The following is a 23,258-nucleotide window of genomic DNA, read 5'->3' on the forward strand; positions in this document are numbered from 1 at the left end:
AGCAGGGAGACTACAGATAAAGGAGCCAAATCCAGTGAGACCAAAGGAAAAGGAACCATTGGTCTGCTTGGGAAGTTGAAAAAGACTTTGTTGGTGAAGGATGTGGTGTGATTTCAGCCTTGAAGGATGAGGTGTTTTCCTGAAGGACAAATGGGGAAAGGAGCATCCTAAACAGAGGGACCAGTCTGAGCAAGGGCATGCAGGTGTAAAATTACTGCTTGGATCTGGAGCAAACGACAAGAGATGCCCCTTCCAGACCAGGCTGCACATCATGTATTTCCCAGGGGGCTGGAGGTGGTGGCCTCACAGAGGGATTGAAACATTGAATCATAGCGAAGTGAATAAAAGAGAAAGCTCCTGAATTTGGCGTTATAATTAATAGTCTCATCTTATTAGCCCTCATTTAGATTCATTCTCACATAGAGACAAAATGTGATTAATCATCTCAGTAAACGCACTTCCAAAAGCATCAAGGGAAATTTAGGGCCCAAGTGCCAACTCCCCCAGGTCTGGGCAGTTAGGAAGGAGCATGGGTACCAGCCAGCATTTACACCACCAGAAGGTCAGGTACCAGGAGACATAGCAGAGCCTCGCAGTTCCCTGACACAGGACACAACCCATCCCCTTCTGGCCAGGTAGTTAGCCTCCCTGCCTGGACCCTGACCCCAGAATGGGAGATGAGAGGCTGGGCAGGCTGCTTGGGGACTGCATAGGAAGGAGAGGGCTGTCTGCAAACCTGCTGACTCAGGCTCCACAAGGTGCTGCACCGTGCGCAGCGGGGAAGGCCCCAGTCTCCAGTGTTTGCCCCTGCTCTCAGACCATTTCCTGCTCAGATTTGGGAATTTTCAGGCCTCAAGGGAAAGTCCCTTAAGATGAATATTAGAAAGAGAGAGAGAGCACCGGATCCGCCTGGAGAGCGCGGAAGAAAAAGCAAGGCTTTATCCAAAGCCTGAGCGCGGGAGGGCGGGAGGCGGTGGAGTCCGCGTTACTTTCTTGAAGGTTCGGCGTTGAGCACACCAAACAGGGCGACCAGCAAGCGGGGAAGACCGGCCCGCGGGGTGGGGGCGGGGAGGTGGTTCTGGGCCTCTTGAGTATGTGTGTCTGTGTTGGTGCGCGCGCCTGCGCGTGTATGTGTGTGCATGTTTGTGTGTGTGTGTGTGTGTGTGTGTGTGTGTGTGTTTCTGGCGCCTGTCCAAGGTGATTTCCCATAAACCACATGCCTCGCAAGCTTAAAAGGCTGTGCCGAGGAGCTGGCCAGTGGAGCCCGGCTCGGGGAAAGTGAAAGTTTGCCTGGCTGCTCTCGGCGCCGCCGCGGGTCCCTCCGCACTCCGGGGACGGCAGCGCGGCCCTCGGCCGGGGCGCGGACTCTGCAGCGGCCAGCGAGCGAGCGAGTGAGGGTGGCCGACGCGCCCGGCCAAGACCCAGCTGCCCGTATGACCGCGCGGGGCGCCGCCGGGCACTGCCCTCCCACGGTAAGAAGCCGGGGCCGGGCTGGGGCGGGAGCTCGGCTGTGCGGCACGGTCCCTCGGAACCCACTGCACGGGTGCGGCCGCGGGCTCCGCTTTCCTTCCCATCTTTGCGCGCGGACTGCCCGAGGCCCCGCGTGCGCTCCGACTGGGACACTAGGCGGCCCTGTAGCTGCTTCTAGGGCTGCGGCGCTTCCCTGGGAAAGAGAAGGGTGCTCACCCCATTGCACGGAGGGGCACACTGAGCCACGCGCTAGCAGGAGAAAGGGGATTGCAGCCATGAGCAAAGGCTTCGTGTCAGCAAGGGCCTCCCTCTCTCTCCCTTCTGATCGGCCACCGCCAAAGGACAGGCAGAATGGCTGTGCTGAGGGTGGTGCCTTCCCAGTGGGCATTCCTTACAGGCCATACACATGCTTCCAGGTCCTGCTGGGGAGTGGGCGCTTCTGGATAGGAAAAGTTCAGGGGCCATCTAGCTTATAGAATGCCAAGGCAGAAGGAAGGAGCCGGGCAAGCCACTACTTGTTCCATCTCACAGGCAGAAGCTGTTGGGCACTTGGGTGGCTAGGTCAAGTCTGTTTTGTGGGGGCCGGGGTCCCAGAGTTGTATGGGGTCAGCTCTAAATCTTGCCAAATCTGGTTCAGTCAGTTGGGGAGATCCTGAGCTTAGTGGTGGTAGAAGAGGTGGAAAGAGGGTTTGGGGTTGCAGAACTGTGGACAGGGGCCGCAGATTGCTCAGGACTGCATGGGGACTTCCCTGCCCCAACCATGGGCAGTAGCTGGCAGCTCCAGATGGTGCAGGGTGGCACTGTTAACAAACAGTAAGTGGTCTCCCAATGGGTTTGCTTCTGAGGAACCCTGGGAAAGAAACCTGGGGGGGGGGAGCAGAAAACTATTTGGAGGATAAGGGAGGGGGTTGCAGGTAGGATGAGAGGGAAGAGCAGATCCTAGGGGGAGGAAAAGCCTGAGAGAGAGAGATGGGGTTAGGAGGGGAAATTGGGAAGGATGAGGTAACAGGCAACAAGACAAAGAGGGGCTGGAGGTGAGACCAGGAGGAAAGAGGAGGAAAGTAAAGTTGGAAAGAAAAAGGTGGTGCTAGTTTTAGACAGGGGCAGCCCAAGGGTGCACTCTTGCCAAGGTCTCTCTGGGGAACTTGCTGATGGGAAAGATGGAACAGGATGGAAGGCAGGTGAGCATGGACAGCTAGGCTGAGATATCCCAGCATCTCTCTGAGCCTGAAGCAGAGATTCCTTGTGGCTGCCCCAGAGGCCAAGGCTGGTGGGTGGGAGGAAGAAAGGAGGGGGGAAGAGGAGCTGGCCCAGCCACATGTGAGCTAGAGTGTTAACCCTTGGGTGCCTGTCTAGATCCTCCTCTGAGGCCCAATCAGGGCCTCAGGTGCAGGGGTGGCCCCTCTCTGGCCACCTTCAAAGCTAGCCCACGTGGTGGCTGTACTCTCCCCACACCAGTGCCTGAAACAGCTCCAAAAGCCAGGCAGCCCTGGGATTAGCATTGCCGCCTCCTTGCTGTCCTCAAACTTAATATCTCGAAGTGCCTGTGGCAAGGCTATCTTCCTGAGCATCCCCCTCCCCATAGGCCCTTTCCTCCATACCATTCACACTGGGGGCTCAGAGCCTGAGAGGCAGCCAGCCTGGGGCAGAGACACACCTTCTGCACGGCCGTTTCCTCCCACAGGTACTGAACTGCAGGTTCCTGAGGGCCTGGGCAGCATTGCCATCCAGGGCTACCTCCTCAACTGCCTAACAGGGCCTGATGTCCCCCCATGACTGTCCTCCCTCTTCCACACTCTCCCTCCTCAAGGTCAGACTAGGACCCTCACCAGATCCCTGTGCTGAATGGGACTGGGCCATCATGTGCCTCTTTCCTCCAGGCTTCCCCCTCCCTCTCTCTGCCATCAACTTCTCCCCATCTGTCAAGGCCTCACTGAGGCCCCTCCTCATTGCAACCTCCCTGGAGCCCAGCCAGGGCCTCTGCTCCCTGGTAAGAGCCGACAAACATTTGGGCTTTTAGTTATATGTAAATCAGCATTTTGTGGGTTGTTTCTTAGTCTCCAATGTGCTATTTGTTTGCAGCATTTGTCCTGCCATCTGAGTTACTGAGGCAGAGCCCAGAGCCCAGAACCCAGGAAGGTGCCAGCTCTCACCCCACCCTGACAGCATTTCCCTGAATCTGGGGGCATCAGCTGCCAGGAGTCAATGTCCAGCTGGGGGAAGAAAGCCCAGGGTCTTTCGCTGCCTCTGGCTGGAGAAGGGGAGACCTAGGGCCAGGGACAGAGCTAAGGGGACCTTGGTAAGGAGGAAGGAAGGGGAATGACAGGGTGTCAGGCGTCCATCCCATCACTCTGGGGGTGAACAGCTGCTGGGCCAGGAGGGGGCTGAAAGAGGGGAGAGATCTCAGAAAACGTTCTTGCCATGATAAGAGCTGGCTGGCTGGATGCAGAGCCTAATGGGGCTCTGATTGGCAGGTGCCAGCCAGGGACAGTCTAGAGCTGGCATTGTTGCCTCTGATTAATTGGTTAGGCTCTTTATGACACATATACCCAGGGCTCCAAAGGTGTCTGGTGCGGGATAGGTTCCCAGTGAAACTGAGTTTGGTCCCCTGGTTTTTCCAGTAGCAGAGCCAGACCTGTGTAGAATCAGTTAGGAGGAAGGGCTGGGCCCAGGGAAATGTCTCTGGCTCGAAGTCTGGAGGCCAGCCAGTGCAAGAACATAAACTTGAGAAAGTGGGCAGCTCATAAGCTGCATGGCTCAGTGATGTTGCAGGATCAGAATAATGGGTAGATGCAAGTCCTGCACTCAAGGAGTTTCCTGTGTAGTTGACATCTAGACACCTCGCATGTCCTCTGCAGAAGGTCAGTGTGTAGTAAGGCTTGGCCTGGGGTTAATCTAGGAAGGCTTCTCTGAGGAGATGGCGTTTGGGCTGTTATCAAGGAGAGCAAAGTTGCCCGTGGCTGTTAGGAAATCCTGAGGAAGCTGGGTTTGGGGAATGCTGCATCCTGGGATGAGAGCCTGTAGCATTATAGGGATGAGATCCTTGGTTTTGCATCCTCAGCAGGGTAGGGGGGTTCCTGGGGAGCGTGAGAGCTGGGGAGAAATGATGCCCTCCCTATCACAGACATGGCTGGGCCCTCTGCTGCTGCTGGTCTGTCTCCTGGCGAGCAGGACTACTACCGAGGAGGTGTCGGAGCACTGTAGCCACTTGATTGGGAATGGACACCTGCAGTTCCTGCAGCAGCTGGTGAGTGTGCAGCCCTGCCTACCCTACCTTCTCTCCATTGGGGAAACGGAGGCAGGAGCCAGGGATCAAGGCCAGAGAGAGGGGCACCGGCAGAGAAATAGGACTGTGCAGGACGTGGTGCATGGCTCCCACCAGCTCAAAGGATGCTCCTCTCATTGGCCTTCTAAAGGTCAGGGCCTCTGACCACCACTCCATCCACCCCATCCTGAAGCCTTCTCTGACTCCCCTGTAGGCAGTGGACATGGTGGGCTTCCAGTTGGTTGCTGGGGTTAGTGGGTGCCTGGAATGTCTGTCATGCACTCTGAGAAGGCTTGTGAGGCCTGCTCTCCCTCGGTGGGATGCTTCTTCTGTGGAGCCAGCCCAGTCTGCCTGCCTCTGCCCAGATGTTGCCTCTAGCTCCTGGACTCCCAGATGGGCCGCCAGCCTGGCACCAGGGCTTCAGCCAGATTTGGAAGGGAGGCTCCCGCCTAACTCCTGGCCCTCCACCCCTCACTCCCTGGCTCTTGCCCGAGCCATGGGCCTGGGATGTCCTGCTCACCCTGGCCACGAAGGAGCCAATGCCTCACTCTAATCAGGCCAGCAGAGTTGTCAGCAATTTCAAACATGGTTCAGCCAGGCAGAATCAGGTTGCTGTCATGACTGCTGTCCTGCTCAGAAGAGAATTTACCATCCCTCTGGCCAGCCAGGCAGGGTGAGACACCACTGGCGAAAGCCAGCTTCAGCGCCCTGGGCTTAGGGCCTGCCTGTAGGCTGGGCCTCCGGCTACCTCTCTTGCCCCTACACTTTTCCTCCTGCATGTAGCTGCCACAGCAATCCATGGTAGATTGAGAGCCACAGCATTCTCTGAGGCTTAAAATCACAGAAGCACTGCTCTGAGGGCCAGCGAGGGCTTTAGGGGCAGCCAGCCCCAGCCCCTACAGATCCTGAATCCCCAGCACTTGTCTAGCTTCCACTTGAGTTCCTTCCAGGACAGAGGATTATGTCCTATATCCTCTGTTAGATAGTTCTTCCTTATAACAAGTTGATGTCTGTCAGATTTCTTAGAGTGGGAGGTAGAGAGAGGAGCCTTCTTGATCTACAACCCTCCCCTGGGCAGGTGGAAGGCACAGGTCTTCCCCTAGCCTTGGCTCTGTCTTTCCAAGTATGGTTGGGGTGAGGAGGCTGGGGAGGTGGAGGAGGATCAAACCCAGATCCATCCAGAAACTCTAGTCCCCACTCATAGGCCAAGCTCAATTGAGCTGCAGACACCCTGCCACCACTGGCTTGCTCTCTCTTACAGATTGACAGTCAGATGGAGACCTCGTGCCAAATTTCCTTTGAGTTTGTAGACCAGGAGCAGTTGGTGAGTTACGGTTATTTACAAAGCCCATGTCATAGCATGTGTGCACTTCCCAGGGTGGGTGTATGTGGGAGCATGAAGGCAGGAGAAATCCTAGAGCTGAGCAGGAAATGGGAGTGAGGACCCTTGTCCTCAAGTTTGGGGTGCCAGGGTCCAGGACAGGCTGGGCTGGACCCAGGGCTCAAGCCCTCTGCTGCTCCCTTCTCCTGGCCTGGCACTTACTGCATGCCAGGCACTTTTCTAATTTAATCCTGACTATGTGGTTCAATAATCTTGTTCATTGTCCTCAGAGAGGTAAAGGGAGGGAGCATAGCTCGAGAGCATAGTGGTGGAGGCCTGATTTGAACCCAAGCAGTCTGGCTCTAAGACCTAAGGCCAACCAGTACTTCTGGGTCACATGCTTTGCTTAAGGATGTCACCTCCATCCAGCAGACAGACAAGCACCCAGGGATCCAGTCCAGCCCTTTCCCTCTTTCTCCTACTCTATTCCCAACCAGACACCGAGTGCTGCTGATTCTGCCTCCCAGCATCTCTGGGTTCTGGCGCTCCACCCCATCAGCTGCTTGGACAATTTCAAGAGCCTCCTAAATGGCCTCCCTGCTTCCAGTGCACCCCTCATCCCACCACTAAGAGGAGCTCTCTAAACCCTAACCTGTTACCTTTACTGCCCCCTGTAAACCTGGAGACTCCTGCACTCCAGGAGAAAGCCTCGGTTGTTTAGTCTGGGGATTACAAGCTCCAGTCTCCATCACACAGCCCCACCCACTACCCCTATTCCCATTCCTTCCTGCCTCCAAGACTTTGCACAAGCTCTTCCTGATGCCTATTATGCCTTCCCAACTGCCCCTACCCCAGCCTTTATTCCACGTCTGCTCATCTTTGTGCCTCATAAAAATTGCCACGATGCCCAGGATTTACTCCCACCCCTGAGATTCTGCACACCTGACCCATACACACTTCTCTTAGAACTGGAGAGCACCTCATGGTCCAAGGAATAACCTCGGTATTCTACTCACTTACTCACTCACTCACTCTCATGCCTTAGCAAGCAGTTACTACTAGGACCCTTCTGGACCAGGTGCTAGGTATACAGAGCTAAAGCAGAGTCTTCACTGAGGCAACCACTATCTCTTTAGGGAAACAAAACACTGCAGTTACTCTTTGGACCCTGAGGTAGTGTCCAGTATGCCTATGGCCTGGAGGATTAGAAGCAGCCATATGGTAAACGGCTTTTTGTGAAAGCAAGCCAAGAGGGACAGAGACAGAGAAAGAGAAGTTCCCCAGAACCCACCCTAGCTATGTACCCCTATTTGGATTAAAGCCTCATCTTCCAGAAATCCAAAGATCTCTCTAATGAGAATCCACATCTCCTTCCCTCTACCATAATCCTCAGCAGCGCCAGATCCCAAAGACCGAGAATGGAAGTCAGCTGAGGGCAGCGTTCTCCTTCTTACCGGGGTAGCGTGGCCCCTCTCCTCAGGAGGGCAGGCTGCAGCCCTCCATCTCCAGCACAGAGCCTGGGCTCCCAGCTGTCATCAGCCAGATCATAAACTCCAGGTTCTTGTTTTTCAGAACGACTCCGTGTGCTACCTTAAGAAGGCACTTCTCCTGATGCAAGACACAATGGACGTCACTATGCGCTTCAAAGACAACACCCCCAATGCCAATGTCATTGTCCAGCTCCAGGAGCTCTCTCTGAGGCTGAAGAGCTGCTTCACCAAGGACTATGAAGAGCAGGACAGGGTAGGAAGGCACGGGAGCTGGGAGTGCTGAGTAAGGGCAGAGGGTGGGTGTGATGGTACCATCCCTGCCCATGTGCTCAGGGTGCAGTCACTGGCCTCACCCCATGGCTTTGTTCACTCACTCGGATTCACTCATGCATGGATGGATTCATTCCACAAACCTATGCTGAGGACTCATTTTATAGGAGGCACAGTGCAGGTCCTTGACAATGTCTTCATGAGCACAAAGGACATGGTTCTCACCTCAGAGCTTACAGTTAAGTGAGGTTGACAGCCAGTAAAGAAACAATGATGCAAGTAAATAGAGTTACAACCCTTGAGGAGCATGTGTTCATTCAGCAAATAGTTAATGAGTGCCTATTGTGTACCAGGTATTGTTCTAGACACTGAGACACAGCTGGGATCAGACAAAAATCCCCACATCTGCAGAGCTTACATTTGGGGGTGGTGAGACAGTTAACAAAATACCTAAGTAGAGTTCGTGGTGTGGAGATGGCAGTAACTGCACTGCACAAAGAAGACCAGAGAGGAAGACCTGCAGGTGGTGAGGGAGTGAGGCAGGAAGGAGGAGCACATGGGGCTCTGAGAGAGAAACCAGAGTCTGATTTAAAGAGGGGTAGGGAAGGAGAGACAAGGAGGGCTTCTGAGTAAGAAAATATTCATCTGAGGTCCAAAGATAAGTAAGAATTAGGAAGCAATAAGGCTGCTCAGAGCATTCCAGAACAGGGAACGCTGGGCACAAAGCCCTAGGTGAGCAGGAATGTGCACATTTGGGACCCCCCCAAGCGTGGTCAGCATGGCCAAGGAAGTGGAGGGGAGAGAGGGAAGGAGGTGGGAGCCAGATCACCTGGTGTCCTAATAGATGTGGGGTTGGAGGAAGCTGTGGTGAACAGGCGAGTGACCTAGTCTAACTGGTCTTCTGAGACCATTCTGGTTGCTGTGTGGAGAATGGACTGTAGAGAGCAGGGATGGAGGCTGGACAGCCAGTAGGAGGCACAATTTCAGGCGTGGATCAGGGTGAGGGTGGAGGCAAGGGGATGCGTTCCAACAAGTTTGGAGGAAGAACCAACAGGACTTGGTAATGCGGCAGCCATGAGGAGCTGACGGTTTTGTCTCGAGCTGGTAGAGATCCAGTGATGCGGAAATGGGGCAGAGCAGATTTGGGGGAAAAGCAGATGTTCAGGTTGGGATCCATTATGCTTGAGATATTTGTGAAATAACCAAGTAGAGATGTTGAGCAGGCAGCTGGATACATGGGTCTTGAGTTTAGTGATATACAGACATAAGCAGTGCCAGCCTGTAGGTCATCTGTGAAGCCAGGGGATGTATAACATTACTCACTGTGAGAAGAGAAACAGGCCCAGGACCCCCAGCACTTATTTAGAAGTCAGGCAGAGGAGGGGACCGGCAAGAAGACTGAGGAGCAGCCTAAGGGTGGGAGGAAAGAGAGTGTGGGATTGCTGAGCCCATGAACAACAGTGTTTCAGGATGGAAAGAGGAGGCAACTTTACCAAATGGGGTTTAAGAAGTCAAGCAAGAGAAGGGCTGAAAAGTGTCCGATGCATTTGGCAATGCAGAGGTCGCTGTTGGAGGCAGGTACCAGACCAGGTGAACAGAAAGTGAGGACGTGGAGACAACACTGTGGAGGTACCGTGCTCCAAAAGGGCACAGAAAAAGAGAGAGATAGCCAGAGGGAGTGTGGGATTGCAAGAGGAAACATTTTTAAATGCAAGAGGTACTAAGTCTGTGGTTTTCCATTGTTGAGGTTCATAAGGATCATTTGGGGAGCTTGTTTAAAATGCAGGTTCCCAGTACGCACCACTAGAAAGTCATTGGGTCTGCGGGCAGGCCTGGGAATCTGCATTTTAGCAAGCCACCCACCCTGGACTGATGCCGGGGGCAGTGTCGGGGGTTGGGGGGGCCAGACTCCAGGCCAAGTTAGAGGGCTAGTCTCCTGAGAAGCTGGCAGGAGAGGGATTCAGAGCCCAGGAGGCAAAAAGACATAGCCTCTGTGGAGACGGGTGGACATCAGGACCTTCTGTCCTCGGTTCCTGTTTTCTCTGTGAAGTACAAAGGACACAGAGATTTTGGAAGAAAAGTGTGGGAGAGCCGGCTTACCTCTTTCCTACAACATCCTTGGTGGGGAGGTTGGCAGGGATTGTTGTTTTGACTTTACAAATGAGGAAATGAGCCCAAACAGGGATAGTTCATTTGGCCTGTGTTGCTGAGCTGGTGAGTAATGGAGCTGAGCCCAGGTCTTCCCATTCCCACATCCATTCTCTCATTTATCCAGTAAACATTTATTAAGGGCCTCTTATATGCACAGCCCCTGGGCATCCAGTGATGCCTTCAAGGACTTCACTACCTAGTAAAGCCCCTCATTTTGTCCCGTGCAGCTCAGTTTAAGGAAAGATTTGGAAGTCATCGGCCGGCAGGCCATAGATTGGTGCAAGAGGAGGGGTGGGCGCAGGACTGAGCCCTCAGGAGTGCCAGCACTTAGAAGTCAGGTGGAGGCGGGAGCCCGATAAGGAGGCTGAGAAGGAGCAGCTCAAGAGGTGGGAGGAAAACTGGGAGCGTGTGAAGCTTCTCAGAGCTTCAGGGTGTGTGGAGAGCCTGGTTCCCCACACCCTTTGCAGAAGAGAAAAGAGCAGCTCCATAGACAGGGCTTGGCTCTCCTTCCAAGACACACCAATGCCAGAGAAGGACCCACAGCCCCCTGGCCTCTTCCTGGCCATTCTCCTCCCCACACAGGGTGATCTTTCTAAAAGATTCCAGTCTTATCATGCTCTACTGACCTCCCCAGCACCCCCTCAGATGTTATCTCTTTGCTCTGTAGGTAAGGTTAATAATGGTTCTGCAGGACCTGATCCTCGCTGACCTCTCTCAGTTGCATCTCGCACGACTTTCCCCTAGATGGCTGTACTCTAGCCACTCTAGCCTTCTTTTCGTCGTCCAACATTTCAGGCTGTTTCCTGCCTCAGGACCTACGTACAGTCTGTTCCCACCACCAGGACAGCTCTTTCTGACCTGCCTCCTTTCCTGATTAACTCTTGCTCATCTCTTAGTCAGCCCCTTGGGGATTCCCCCTGAGCCCTCATTTAGGTCCCTCTGTTATAAACTCTCACATCAGTCTTCTTAGGACTCACCACACTTGTAACAATATGTTTAATTCCGATGTTCTGCTGGAATCAATGTCTAACTCGGCCAGGAACCACCTCTCTCTTGTTCAGTGCATGATTCCCAGGTAGTTACCATATGCCTGGCACATAAATATGTTAAATGGACCCATGAATAAATGATAAAGCTTACCACTTCAGGACATAGGGGTCCTGAAAACCAGGGTAGAGAGGAGAGAGAAAACAAGAGAAAAAGAAGATGGATGCGAGAAAGGCCAAGGGAGTCTGACAAACAACCTAGAGACATGGGGCCAATGCTCATCCTCATCAGGGGGTGCCTTGCTCTCCTTCCAGGCCTGTGTCCGAACTTTCCATGAGACGCCTCTCCAGTTGCTGGAGAAGATCAAGAATATCTTTAATGAAACAAAGAATCTCCTTAAAAAGGACTGGAACGTTTTCAGCAAGAACTGCAACAACATCTTTGCTAAATGCTCCAGCCAAGGTAAGCACCAAAGGGGCCAGCAAGTGCGGGGTTGGGGAAGGGGATGTGTAACAGGGCTGCCTTGGGAGGTGACACATGGGACTGGAGGGACCCTTGGGAGGCAGCCTGGCTGCTATTTGTGCTCCTGTGTGTGTAGATGTGCTTGTTTCGTGTACATATGTGGCTTCGTGTACCTCTGGTTGGTCCTGGGCACATGTCTTTTCTGACATGTGTGTGCATGCACACCTACGTATGTCTGCATGTTGAGGCATCAAGAATGATCACGCTGGTGGCTGTGAGATCAGGGAGTGGAAAAGCGGGCCTCTCCGAGAGCCCTGTAGGCATGGAGGCTTTCCCCACCGGCTCTGCAGGCTGGCTGGACATATGGGGGGTTCCGTGGAGAGAGCAGAGGCTCCATCGGAGTCAGGGCCCTTGCTCCAGGAGCCCTGCTGCGAATCACCAGGACGCCCTGGCTCCAGAAGTCCCCAGGATACCTTGAGTGTCCCCTCAAGGGACAAGGCTGGATTTGAAGTCCAAGCATCATTCAGACTCTCCCAGTGCTGGCCCAGCTGCACACATGTGTTCTCTGCCTGTCTTCGTCACTGCGTCCTGTGCCATGTGGGCCAGCCTACATTCAACCTTGCTCCCCAAGGCGGGGGCTGAAGCCCTAAGACCTGCCAATGGCCAAGTCCAGTCTCGCTGCTTCAATCCCAAGGCCTCAAGCCTTGGCCACATTCCAGCCCCAGCCTGCTCTCCCCTGAGGCTGTGGCTATGGGGCCCCTTGCCGTGCATGAAGCCACCTTGCTGCTTTCCAACCAACAGTGTCTTTGGGGCTTGAGGGTGTCTTGTGTTAGTCCTGAAGGCCACTGCTCAACCTCCTGTCTGGCTGTTGTCACCCCTGGCTTGGCACCTGGCCAGCTCGAACTCCACGAAGGGCTGTTCTCTGGTCTTCCCTGACCCTGACCCCAAATCTGTGTGTCTAAACCCCACTCTGCTTTTCCTGCAAAGAACCTTCCTGCAGTTTGCACCTTCCCTGCCTAAGGCCTGTGTCATTAGCATTGGCTCCATTCCTGTCCTCTCCTCAGTCCCAGGGCTGAGTCAGGGCATGAAGGGACCCCCCACCCCGCGACCCATATCTCCTTCTTGACCCCTCTGGGAAAGCTGAGCTGAAAGCTGGTGACTCTATCTCCTTCCCATCCTTCTCTCTCCCTCTCTCTGTGGTTCTTTCAGATATGGTGACCAAGCCTGATTGCAACTGCCTGTACCCTAAAGCCACCCCTAGCAGTGACCTGACCTCTGTCGCCCCTCAGCAGCCCCTCACCCCCTCCATAGCCCCTATGGCTGGCTTGACCTGGGCTGACTCTGAGGGAACAGAGAGCAGCTCCCTCTTGCCCAGTGAGCAGCCCCTTCACACAATGGAACAGGGCCGTGCCAAGCAGCGACCACCCAGGAGCACCTGCCAGAGCTTTGAGTCGCCAGAGACCCCAGGCATCGAGGGCAGCCCCACTGGAGATTCACCTCAGCCCCACCCCCCAATTGGGGCGCCCATCACTGGGATGGAGGAAATTCTTGACTCTGTGCTGGGCACTAACTTGGTCCTGGAAGAGGCCTCTGGAGAGGCTGGTGAGGGTCCTATACCCCAAGGGGCTGAGCTTCCCTCCTCCAGGCTGGGAGGAGGCAGTGACCAGGCAGAGACCGCCAGACCCAGCAACTTCCTCTCAGCATCTTCACCACTCTCCAGGTCGGCAAAAGGCTGGCAGCCTGCGGATGTAACTAGCACGCCCCTGTCCATGGTGGGCCCCGTGAGACCCACTGAGGCTTGGAGTCACACACCCGATAAGATGGACCATTCATCTGCCTCACCCAGGGACCGCCAGGAGCCAGGCTCTGCCAGAACCCCAGCCCTGCGCCCGCAAAGCCTCAGCAGTCCCTCCATCCTCTCATCTCAGCCAAGGCTTCCCAAAAGCCACTCCTGGGGCAACATGCTGCCCCTGGAGGAGCTGGAAGGCAAAAGGAGCACCAGGGATCGGAGGAGCATCACAGAGTACCGCAGAGGACACGCAAGTGAGGGGGTGGCCAGGCCCCCGGCCCGTTCTAACTCCGTTCCTTTGACTGACGCAGGCCATGAGAGGCAGCGCAAGGGTCCCTCTGACCACCAGCTCCCCAGCTTTGTTTACCACCTGCTGGTGCCCAGTGTCATCCTGATCCTGCTGGCTGTTGGTGGCCTCCTGTTCTACAGGTGGAGGCGGCGGGTAAGAAGAGCCCACTGGGGAGAGGAGGGCATCTTGTAAGGGCCAGGGCACAGCCTGGGGGGAGGAGCAGGTCAAATATGTTGGAGGATGACTTGGGTTTGGCCTGGGTTCTTCAGACACTGAGAGACAGGAGACTGAGCACAGAGGATGGGAGGTTGAAATGGAGGGTTTCTTCAAGAGCAGCGAAGGCTCAGGCTACAAGTTCAACCAGAGGGACTGGGGAAGAAGAGTGGGAGAGACTATTCTTGGGCCACAGCAGGTGAAAACCCAGATGGGAGGGAAGATGGAGGAGGAAAGTGATGTGTATAAGTGTCAGGGAGGTCATTCCCTAGGAGCTCTGCAAGGCCTGGGGTCCAAGAAGCCCCAGGATAGGAGACTACCTGCAGGGGGAGAAGAGATGGGGCGTTGCCAGCAAGGAGGCCTTTGAAAGCCCCCTGGCTGGTCCAGAGGGTATACTGGTAACTCTCTCACATACTCTCTGGGCAGCCCAGCCTGAGGATGGGGCCATGGTCTCCCAACCCTCCCCCAGCTCCTCAGAGAGCCTGCTCTTTTCTGTCCTCAGAGCCGTCGAGAGCTTCAGATAGTGGCTTCTCCCATGGAGCAACCAGAGGGCAGGTGAGAGTTTGAGGGTGGGGGGAGGCTCTCGTAGGCATGGGGCATCTATTTCCCCTCTAGATTTGGGGGAGACTTTCTCCTGCTTGCACTAAGGAAATGGAGCTCAGAATAGGATCGGGGGTGGGGAGAATGAAGGGGTGTCCCTTCTTTCCTAGAAATCTGGGATTTTTCCTGATTTCTTCTTAGAGTTAGGCAGTTCTGGGACTTCTAAATCTGAAGAGGGCTGGATGCTGGGGGGAGGTGCTGGGGGATGAACTTCGGGGGTTTCCTCACTCCCTGGCCTCTGCTCAAGTCTTATGACAGCCCTGTGCTCTGCCCGCAGCCCCCTGACCCAGGACGAGGACAGACAGGTGGAATTGCCAGTGTAGAGGGAATTCTAAGGTAAGACTCTGATCTGAATCTCTCTCCACCCTTTAAAATTAGCTATACCCTTTTCTACTCACCCTCACTTGCTGGTGGTACCACCAGCTCCCCTGAGGCGCCTACACTTGACTCCATTCTCTCTCTCCTACTCCCTTTTCAATCCATCACCAGGTCTGGCCAACTTTCTCCTTCGCGGGTCCTTTGGTCTCCCCACTGTCCCTCTAGTCACTCTGCCTCATCTGAGGCCAGGCCCTGTTACTTCTGCGACAGGTTATCATTTCTGCATTGGGCTTCTAGTCTTGCTGCCCCCTTCCATCCCAGAGCAACCAAACTCCTCTTGTGTAAGGTCTTCAGCCTCCTAGGGAATTTCAGCAGCTCTGCATCACCAGTCACTTCAAAGCCAACACTCTCAGCTTACCTCCCAAGCTCCTCTAGCAGTGGCCCCTAACATCCACCTCTTGCCAGCTCTCTGTTTGCACACTGATTTAACCCTTCTTTCCAACCAAGATCATTTTTGCCTTCCTGCTTTTAGATGCATGGAGCCATAAAGGCTTAGTCTTAGAAGGGCTCTCAGAGGTCATTTGGCCAAGCATCCCACCCCACAAGGGCCTCCCCTCTCTGCATCCTGATGGGGAGTCAGCCAGCTTCTGGTCGTACACTCTTGGTTCCAGGCAAGCTCCCTGCCCTTTCCCAATAGCACCTTGGGGAAATCCTTCTATACACCAGGCTTAACCTGCTTCCCTGCCCCTTCCCCGGTGGTCCTCCCTTCTCCTCTCATGAGAGCCCTCCAATATTTTAAGTCAGCTCCATGCCCCCTTTAAGAATGTCTCCCCTCTAAGCTCAGTGTGGTCAAGTCCCTCAAGCATTCCTTGTATGATATGGTTTTCAGACCCCTCACCATCCTGGTCACCCTTCTTTGGACACACTTGTTTGTCAATGTCCCTCTGAAAATGTGGCGCCCACCCTGGACACAGTGCTCCAGAGGCTGTCTGACAGCTCAGAGTACAGTGGGAATGCTACCTTCCTTGATCTGGACAATGTTCTTCTATTTGTACAGATTAAGATTACATTTTTTTTAAACAACCACATCATTCTGTTGTCATATGTTGAGCTTATGGTCTATTAAAACCCCTAGTTCCATTTCCCATAAACCTCTGTCAAGCCAGATTCTCTCTATCCTGTACTTCGAGAACTTGATTGTTTTACCAGTGTGCAGAAGTTTATGTTCATCTTTGTTAAAAGCAACTTGTTCATTCCGGCCCATCACTGAGCCTATTGAAATTGTTTTAAATTCTAATTCTGTCTTCATAGCCCTCCCAATTGTGTCTCCTGCACACGGATGAGTGCCTTCTGTTGTCCTCACCCACATTGTTGATAAACATATGACTCTTATCACCCCTCACTCTGGCTCCCCATGACCCTCCTCCCTTCCTTCCCCTCAGCCTGCAGGAATCAGCCCTTCCTGATGGTCTCCATCAGTCTTTAGTTGCTCCTTTAGTTTGTACTCCTCTGCTCTTTTGTAGTTGATTCATATTATATCAATTTGCACTTACTTGGATTATTTTTATACATTTTAAAATCATATTTTATGCACACATATATATTCTACACCCCTAAGAAGGCTGTAAGCCCCATAAGGGCAGGGACTGTGTCTTAATTCCTTTTTTTTTTTTTTTTTGCATTTCTTTTTCTACCCCAGGCCCTAAACAGAGAGAGCTTCTTCATACTTGCTAAGAACTCACTAAATGACTGATTGGCTTGAGGACTGACCAGTTGGCCCTGGCCAGCTGTCTCTAAGTGTCCAGGCTTCTGGCTGACCAACTAACTAATTGACTCTGACTGGCTAGCCAGCTGGCTAGGTGTCTCTGACCAACTAACTAGCTAGTAACTGCCTAACTGGCTAGTTGATTGGTGAGCTGATTGGCTAACTGACTAGCTGTCTGATTGCCTATTTTGCTGATTGGTTGGCTGACTAGCTGGGGTGAACCCATTCAAGTTTCCAGTCACACCCCCATGCCAAATGCAAGCCAGTGCCTCAGAGCCTTATCACATGTGGAATGACAGGCCTGGGCCACTTCTAGAGAAGTCAGGGATCTGCCAAATGCTCAAAACCAGGAGAGCCTGTTTAGAAAACACAAGAAGTAACACATCTGGAATCCTGGGGTCCCTCTTGTCAGTAGGGTGGGCTAAGATGGATGAGTGGGTCAGATGGGACACTGGCAGGGCTGTGAGGATGATGCAGACCCCCTCAGGACTGGTAAGCAGAGTACTGTCCCAGGTCCCTGGGGACTTTGTGACTCAATGCTGCACCACCCTCTGACTGGTTGCCCGCCTACCCCCTTGGTCTTGGCCCTCTGCCTCATCTCCTCTATACTCCTTCTCTCCTTTCCCTGCCTGCCTAGTTTCAGGCCTTCCCAAACTTTCCTCTTCCTCTCCTTAAGGTGGAACCCAGGGCAGGGGCTACATCCAGACCCCCACTTGGATCCAGACTTAAAGTGGTCTCCAGGCCAGGCAGCAGGAGCTTCAGGGAGACTTAGGGCCAGCCCCAAGATTTACTGCTGTTCTGATGAAAGAAATGAGAGGGGGAACACAGAGGCAGAGAGACTGAAAGAGGGACCCTCAGAAAGAAAACATGGACCACAGCCCCTCCACTCCAAGAAACCAGGGCATTGGGACAGTGGGCTGGAGCTCACCCACTTGCTTTTTCTTACCTCCTGGCACCAGCAGGGCCTGTGGCCCGGCTGTACCCAGTATGGTTCATGTCCAGTTTATGGTCCTCCCTTCTTCCCCTTCCAGAGCATGGGAATGGGCTGGGAGCCAGAAGCTGTGGTCCCATCTTTCCTCCTTACCCATCACGGGTTTTGCCAGTAGGGCCTATGGACAGTCAGAGAGGGAAGCTCCACACAGGGTCCAAAGTCAATCTGTTGGATGGAATCCAGGGGATTTCTGCTCTGGGAACAAAGCGTTCCGAGGATGCCGGGCAAGGGGACAAGGATAGGGGAGGGGTTGGAGAGAGCAGGGCCCTGACTCCTATGGATGATGCAGGGAGGCAAGTCTCTTGGCCCATCCGGAAGGGGGCTGGCTTGCTTAGGGCTTAGCATGCCAAATGGCAGGGTGGGAGTTTCCTTGTCCGGAACTGCCTCTGGTTCTTCCCCTTCAGATACCTCTGCCCTGCTGTCCTGACTATCTTGTGATGACCCTCTGTGATGAATGCTGTGGAGGTGGGAACGGAAAATTCCTCTTCTTTGCTAGAGTTAGCAGGATTCACTCTTGGTCTTTTGGACCAAGGATAGTGAGATGGTCTTGCCCGATGAGGGGCCTAAGGACACTTAAGTGCCTCCTTCCCTCCCTGTCAGACCCCCTACACACACACATTTGAGCAGTGTCCCCGCCTCCAGCTCTGCTCAGACCTCCACCAGGCCCTGTTACCTTCTCCTGTGGTCCCTGGTTCCCCAGGAGGAGGTAGGAGGTGAGGCCAGTCTGCCCAGTGGCTTGGGCTGCTGCCAGAGAAAGCTGCCTGGTCCCTTGTGGTGTCTGGGGCGGCTGGGAAGGCGAGGGAAAAGATGGAAGTCCTGCCTGCACACCACCAACAGCCCACAGGAACGCTCTGCCTCCCCTACTCTTGTCCTCAGCAACCCGTCCCATTGCCCCCATTCAGCTGACCAGGCTTTCTTTTTCTCCCCTACAGCTGGGCGCACAGGACAGTCTCTCCATGGGAGGAGACATTATGGGGCCTACATCACCACCCCTCCCCAGCCATTCTTCTGGGAATGTGGCCTGCCCACCGCGAGAGCTCCTGCCTGCCAGGACTAGACCAGAGCAGCCAGGCTGGGGCCCCTCCACCCTCGACCCTTAGACTCTGGACTGACTAAGAGAGGGCTGGAGGATGCCCCCCACGCTGCTGATATTTATCGGGGGCCCTGGAGGCTCCCATCTGCTTGAGGGAGGCTGGCAAGCCCGGTTGAAGACCTTCTGCCCCTCAGGGGCTGTGGCCTCCTCCCACTCCCCTCCAAGCCAACACCTGGGCCAGGGACCCAGAGGCCTGTGGGACATGGGAGAACAGGGTGGGTGCTGAGGAATGGAAAAGCCCTTGTACCCAGAGGACCTGCCTGGTGCCAAGGGATCCCAACACCGACAAGCAGGGACTTGTCTCCAGAGAGAAGCATGAGATTTGCAGGGCGGGACAGCGTTGCTGGATTTCCTGTAAAGGTGTGTAGCCCAAAAGACGGGAAGAGAAGGCTGCTGGGCCTGCTGGTCTGCACTGACAGCCCGGAGCGGGTCTGCGCCCTCCACTTGCCTAAGTGCTCTCTGCTGGTGGCCAGGCGGAGAAGGGAGGCCAACCCTACCCTCAGGACCTGCCTGGCTTGGCTCGTGATGCTAAGGGGAAGACCACACTCTGGCCTCTGCCCCACCGTCCCCCCAGCCCTGCCAGAGCTTCTCCGGGAGGCCACGCAGAGGCTCTCCTCATGAAGGAAGCCATTGCACTGTGAATACTGAACCTGCCTGCTGAACAGCCTGCCCTATCCATCCCAGAGAGCAAACACCCATCCGTCCTCCCACCCTCCAGCCTCTCCCCAGCTTCCTGCACTGAGTGCCCGAGCCGGCCTCGCCTGTCGACTGAGGGAGCCCCTGAGCCCTGACCTTCTGCTGATCCGGCTCTGACTTCCTGGGGTGGATCAGGGTGGGAGAACTGCCCGGGGCCACCAGCCGGAGCTGGTCTTCAGGCTGTGTTGTTCACCCAGGTTTCTGCATCTTGCACTTTGACATTCCCAAGAGGAAAGAGACTGGTAGGAGGGAGAAAAGGAGGGCAGAGGTAGACACAGAGAGAGGCTGCAGGGTGAGCTCTGACTGAAATTGGGTCTTTGAAATTATGGGCATGCCCCTGAAGTTGGGGCAGGGGTGCAGACCCTTGACCCCCCCTGCCCACTCCCTTTCCCTGTACTAGGCCCCTGCCCCAAACACAGCTGCAAGGCTGCTGCCAGCAGGCACCTGGGCTGAGCGATTGTCCCTGTTTGGAGCCTGACAGGTAATGACACCCTCCAGCTTTCACCCCACTCCTCACTAACACTTCTCTCTGACCAGGCAAGCCGGGGTGGGAGGGGGACTGGGAGAGTCCAGGCATCTGTTTCCAAGTCTGCCTTGAGTGCCTCAGCTACCTGGTCTCGGCTCTGAGAGCTGGGCAGCAGGTGATGGGGCTGTCGATTGCCCTTGGTCCCTTTGTGCTGCTGTGTCCCTCCTCTCCTGCTGCCGTGTCCCTCCTCTCCTGCTGCCCTGGGCCCTTCATAGAGAGACTCTGTCCCACCTGGCCACTGGGCCGGGTCCCATGACCTTCCCTTCCTGTCCTTGAACGTGAGGATCTGCTGGTCCCTGCCTGCCCTGCCCTGTTGCTGTTAGCTGTGGGAGGGGCAGTGAAGAACTTTCCCCATGGGGCTCCTTTTTTTAGTCACAGACTCTATATTTGATACTAAAAAATATGTATTTAAAAGTGGAAGAAAAAAAAAAACAACACAGAAAAAAGGCATTCCTCCCTCACTTCCCACCCCTTAAACGTGTAGTATTTTAAAAGTCAAGAAAGCAAATCCAACCATTGCAGAAGCTCTTTGTGGGCTCTTGGTGACATGAGAGCAGGAGGGGCCCCAGAGCCCTCTCTGGGTGGCTCCTTGGCTACCTGCACGGGAACCCTTCTTTTCTCTGCGAAAGCCAAGAGGGAACATTGGCTCACACACTGTGAGATTTTGTTTTTATACTTGGAAGTGGTGAATTATTTTATATGAAGTCATTTAAATATCTATTTAAAAATAGGAAGCTGCTTATATATTTAATAATAAAAGAAGTGCACAAGCTGCCATGTGTGAGTCATGGGAAAAGCTGCTTTTGGGATGTGGGTGGCAAAAATGGGGGTGGCCAGTAGCTGCTGGGTGAGCCCCAGCTCAGAAAGCTTTTTTCAAGATATGTGGGAAAGGAGGGTTCTCTCCAAGTTCTAGTCTTGTTACCAAAACTTCCTGCATTATCACTGTCCCAAATACACTATCTGCATATCTGTTTAATAGGAAAACAGACAGAAACCAGCTAAACCTCAGACCTGGCCACCAGCCCCTGCTCCAGCCCAGCCTAGCCCAGCCCAGGAAAACAGCTGGTTGGCCTCCATCCAAGGGCCCAAGGGGGCTGCAAGGACGAGACTCCTGGACCACTGACCCCTGCTGTCCAGGTCCTAGTGGGCTCTGAGGTGAATGAGCACCATCTCTGGGCAGGGAACTCGGTGAGGCTGGCAGGGGAAGAGAGCTAGCGGGCTCTGTGAGTGGCCTTAAGCCCTGATCTTCCTTCTGGGAGTGGAGAGGAGATGAAGGATGCATCCTTCTGGGGCAGAGGGGTATTGAGAAGGGCCAGAGTGGTGAAGGCCCAGCATTGCCCCCCACACACCCTGGGCAAGGCTATGACAAGAGGGGCCTCCCCACCGCTGAGAGAGTGGTGGACAAAGTTTTGAAATCAGTGGTTTTCAACCTTGCCTCACCTGAAACTCACTTGGGTTGTTTCCAAATATACTGGTATATTGCACTGTGGATATACCCACTCTAGATCAACAAAATCAGAATCTCAGGGGTGAGGCTCAAGACACTAGGCATCAGAAGTTTTTAAAGACATTTCAAGTGATTCGAATGGGATCCATGGTGACAAACAGGTAGAGCTGCACTGACTGATATGGTGGTTACTTAGGTTTAAATTAAGTAAAATGAAATGAAAATGAATATTCAGTTCCTCAGTCATACTAGCCACATTTCAAATTTCAGTAGCCACATGTGGCTACCATGTTGGATAACAGAGAAATAGAACATTGCATCACGACTGAAGTCACATTGGACAGCACTGCACAAAAGTTTGGGTCCCTGGACTTAAGGGACGAAGGTTATAGGGTCAGAGCTGGCACTAAGCCAACTTGGAACTAAATACCCAAGTATCTCAGTTGCCCTCCTCTGTGCCCTGAACCCCCACTACCATCCTATCCCTCATCATTTCTCTTTCCTTTCTGTCAAAAGCTCCTCAGAAGCAGTTTTTGAAGAAATTTATTCCTATTTTTCCCTTAAGTCCCAACTTAAAAGTCACCTCCTCTGAGAAGCCTTCCCAGCCTGACCCAGGCCCCAGAGGCCCACCCTGGCTCAGTTCCTTCTTCCCCAGTGCACCTATGGGGTGCAACTGAGACCCTGTTTATTCGTCTGTCCTACCAGGCCATGGACTATGACAGGAAATGTGCTGCATCCCTCCTTGCATCCCAGTGCCTGAGAGTATCTGGCACACAGTATGTGCTCAATAAATGTACTTCCAAAGATTAATAATGGATGCATGAATAAAGGTATAGTAAGGTAAATTCTGACCAGATTTAATGATGGCCTTTTCTAGGGGCTTACCTGGTATCAGTCAATGGAATGTATACCTAATAACGACAGTTCACTAGCCAAACAGGAGGTATTTTCAGCAGGTCTCCCTGGCTTCTGTTGGAGATGGGGCTAGGTAGCACCCTAACTGGGTGTGTGGATGGAATGTATGTTTCAAGGCCTTTAAGCAGGGGTCAGCAAAACACACAGGCAAACACCCCTGCCCCTCACCTGCCTTTCCAGAGGCTACAGGAGATAACCAGCAAGGAAGTCCAGAGAATCTCAGCAGGCCTTTCCTGGGCTTCATGTGCTGCCAGGGCCACTTCAGAAGTGTCGTATCTGTGGAACAACATTCACTTTGGATTCAGAGCCAGAAAACTTAGGCCATTGGCTTAGGCTTCTTATTGCTTAGCTGTGTGAACTTGGGCAAGTATTTAACCTCTCTGAACCTCAGGTTTCTCTTCATCTTTAGAACTGGTTTAAGAATACAAGCCAGGTATACCTGCTCTGAGATTCAAATGCAGGAACAAACCCCAAAGTACCTTCTGGACTCCCAAAGGCTGTGCCCAAGTAAAGTGCTGGTGCTGTCTCTGCCAGCTGGTCCCATGGTGCCCAGGCCACACACAGCTCCCCTCTGGGCAGGCACAGGGGACCCAGAATGCTACCAGGGCCTGGCTGTTCTCAGCAGAAGGTGGCAGAGCCAGGCACTTTCTGCTGGGATGAGGATTCAGATACTTTGTCGCTCAAGGATTTCTGGGTGGAGGGAGGAGGCAGGTAGGAGACTGAGGGGAAAGTGGCCCTGGGATGTAGCGGGTGCTTGTTAGTGGGCAGGGTCAGGAACACTGGCTTTGAGTATGCAAGCAGAAGGGCCCAGCCAAACCCCAAACCATTATCCGGCCAGAGCCAGGAAAGTGAATCAGAGGCGACCAGGAAGAAGCCTGAGGTTAACCTCATGCAAACTGCAGGCCATGGCAAGGAAGGGGTGTGGGGTACTGAGGTCTAGGCAGGGCCTAGGTAGTGTCTGACGACCCCCTGAATGAAGAACTAAAGTCATTAGTGGGTGGGCAGTGACTGGGCAGCCTGAGGCTCAGGTCAACTGCAGGGTGGGCCTGGGAAAAGAGCCCACATTTCCCAGTAAGCCCCCACTCCACCCCAGCCCCCAGTGAAGGCCCCCTCTACCACTGCAGCACTTTTGTCCCCTGGTTTCTCAAGCCAGTTTCTGGGAAGGGGGATGACCAGGCTCTGCTGTCCTAAATGCTGGGA

At 54.0% G+C, this 23,258-nt stretch overlaps 1 protein-coding gene across 2 annotated transcripts; it reads left to right on the plus strand.

Annotated features, from left to right (window-relative positions):
• The first annotated feature begins 1,086 nt into the window (after window positions 1–1,086).
• On the plus strand, window positions 1,087–20,471 carry CSF1 (colony stimulating factor 1). Of its 2 annotated transcripts, XM_006194772.3 has the most exons (9): window positions 1,091–1,472; window positions 4,595–4,717; window positions 5,997–6,059; window positions 7,629–7,799; window positions 11,269–11,416; window positions 12,626–13,647; window positions 14,210–14,262; window positions 14,585–14,643; window positions 18,314–18,456. In XM_006194772.3, the coding sequence occupies exons 1-8, from the start codon at window positions 1,434–1,436 to the stop codon at window positions 14,628–14,630; spliced, it is 1,665 nt and encodes a 554-aa protein (XP_006194834.2). In that variant the 5' UTR covers window positions 1,091–1,433; the 3' UTR covers window positions 14,631–14,643; window positions 18,314–18,456. The 2 variants fall into 2 exon arrangements, with proteins under 2 accessions (XP_032343172.1, XP_006194834.2); XM_032487281.1 differs by lacking the exon at window positions 14,210–14,262 and having other exon boundaries at window positions 1,087–1,472; window positions 18,314–20,471.
• Window positions 20,472–23,258: the final 2,787 nt, after the last annotated feature.

The sequence above is a fragment of the Camelus ferus genome, chromosome 9, assembly GCF_009834535.1.
Source record: "Camelus ferus isolate YT-003-E chromosome 9, BCGSAC_Cfer_1.0, whole genome shotgun sequence".
In the NCBI taxonomy this organism is placed as follows: domain Eukaryota; kingdom Metazoa; phylum Chordata; class Mammalia; order Artiodactyla; family Camelidae; genus Camelus; species Camelus ferus.

Coding starts and splice junctions, on each gene's coding strand:
- CSF1 (XM_032487281.1), top strand. CDS start 1,434: ATGACCGCGCGGGGCGCCGCCGGGCACTGCCCTCCCACG. Junction 7,800..11,268: donor ACTATGAAGAGCAGGACAGG/GTAGGAAGGCAC, acceptor CTCTCCTTCCAG/GCCTGTGTCCGAACTTTCCA. Junction 14,644..18,313: donor AGTGTAGAGGGAATTCTAAG/GTAAGACTCTGA, acceptor TCTCCCCTACAG/CTGGGCGCACAGGACAGTCT.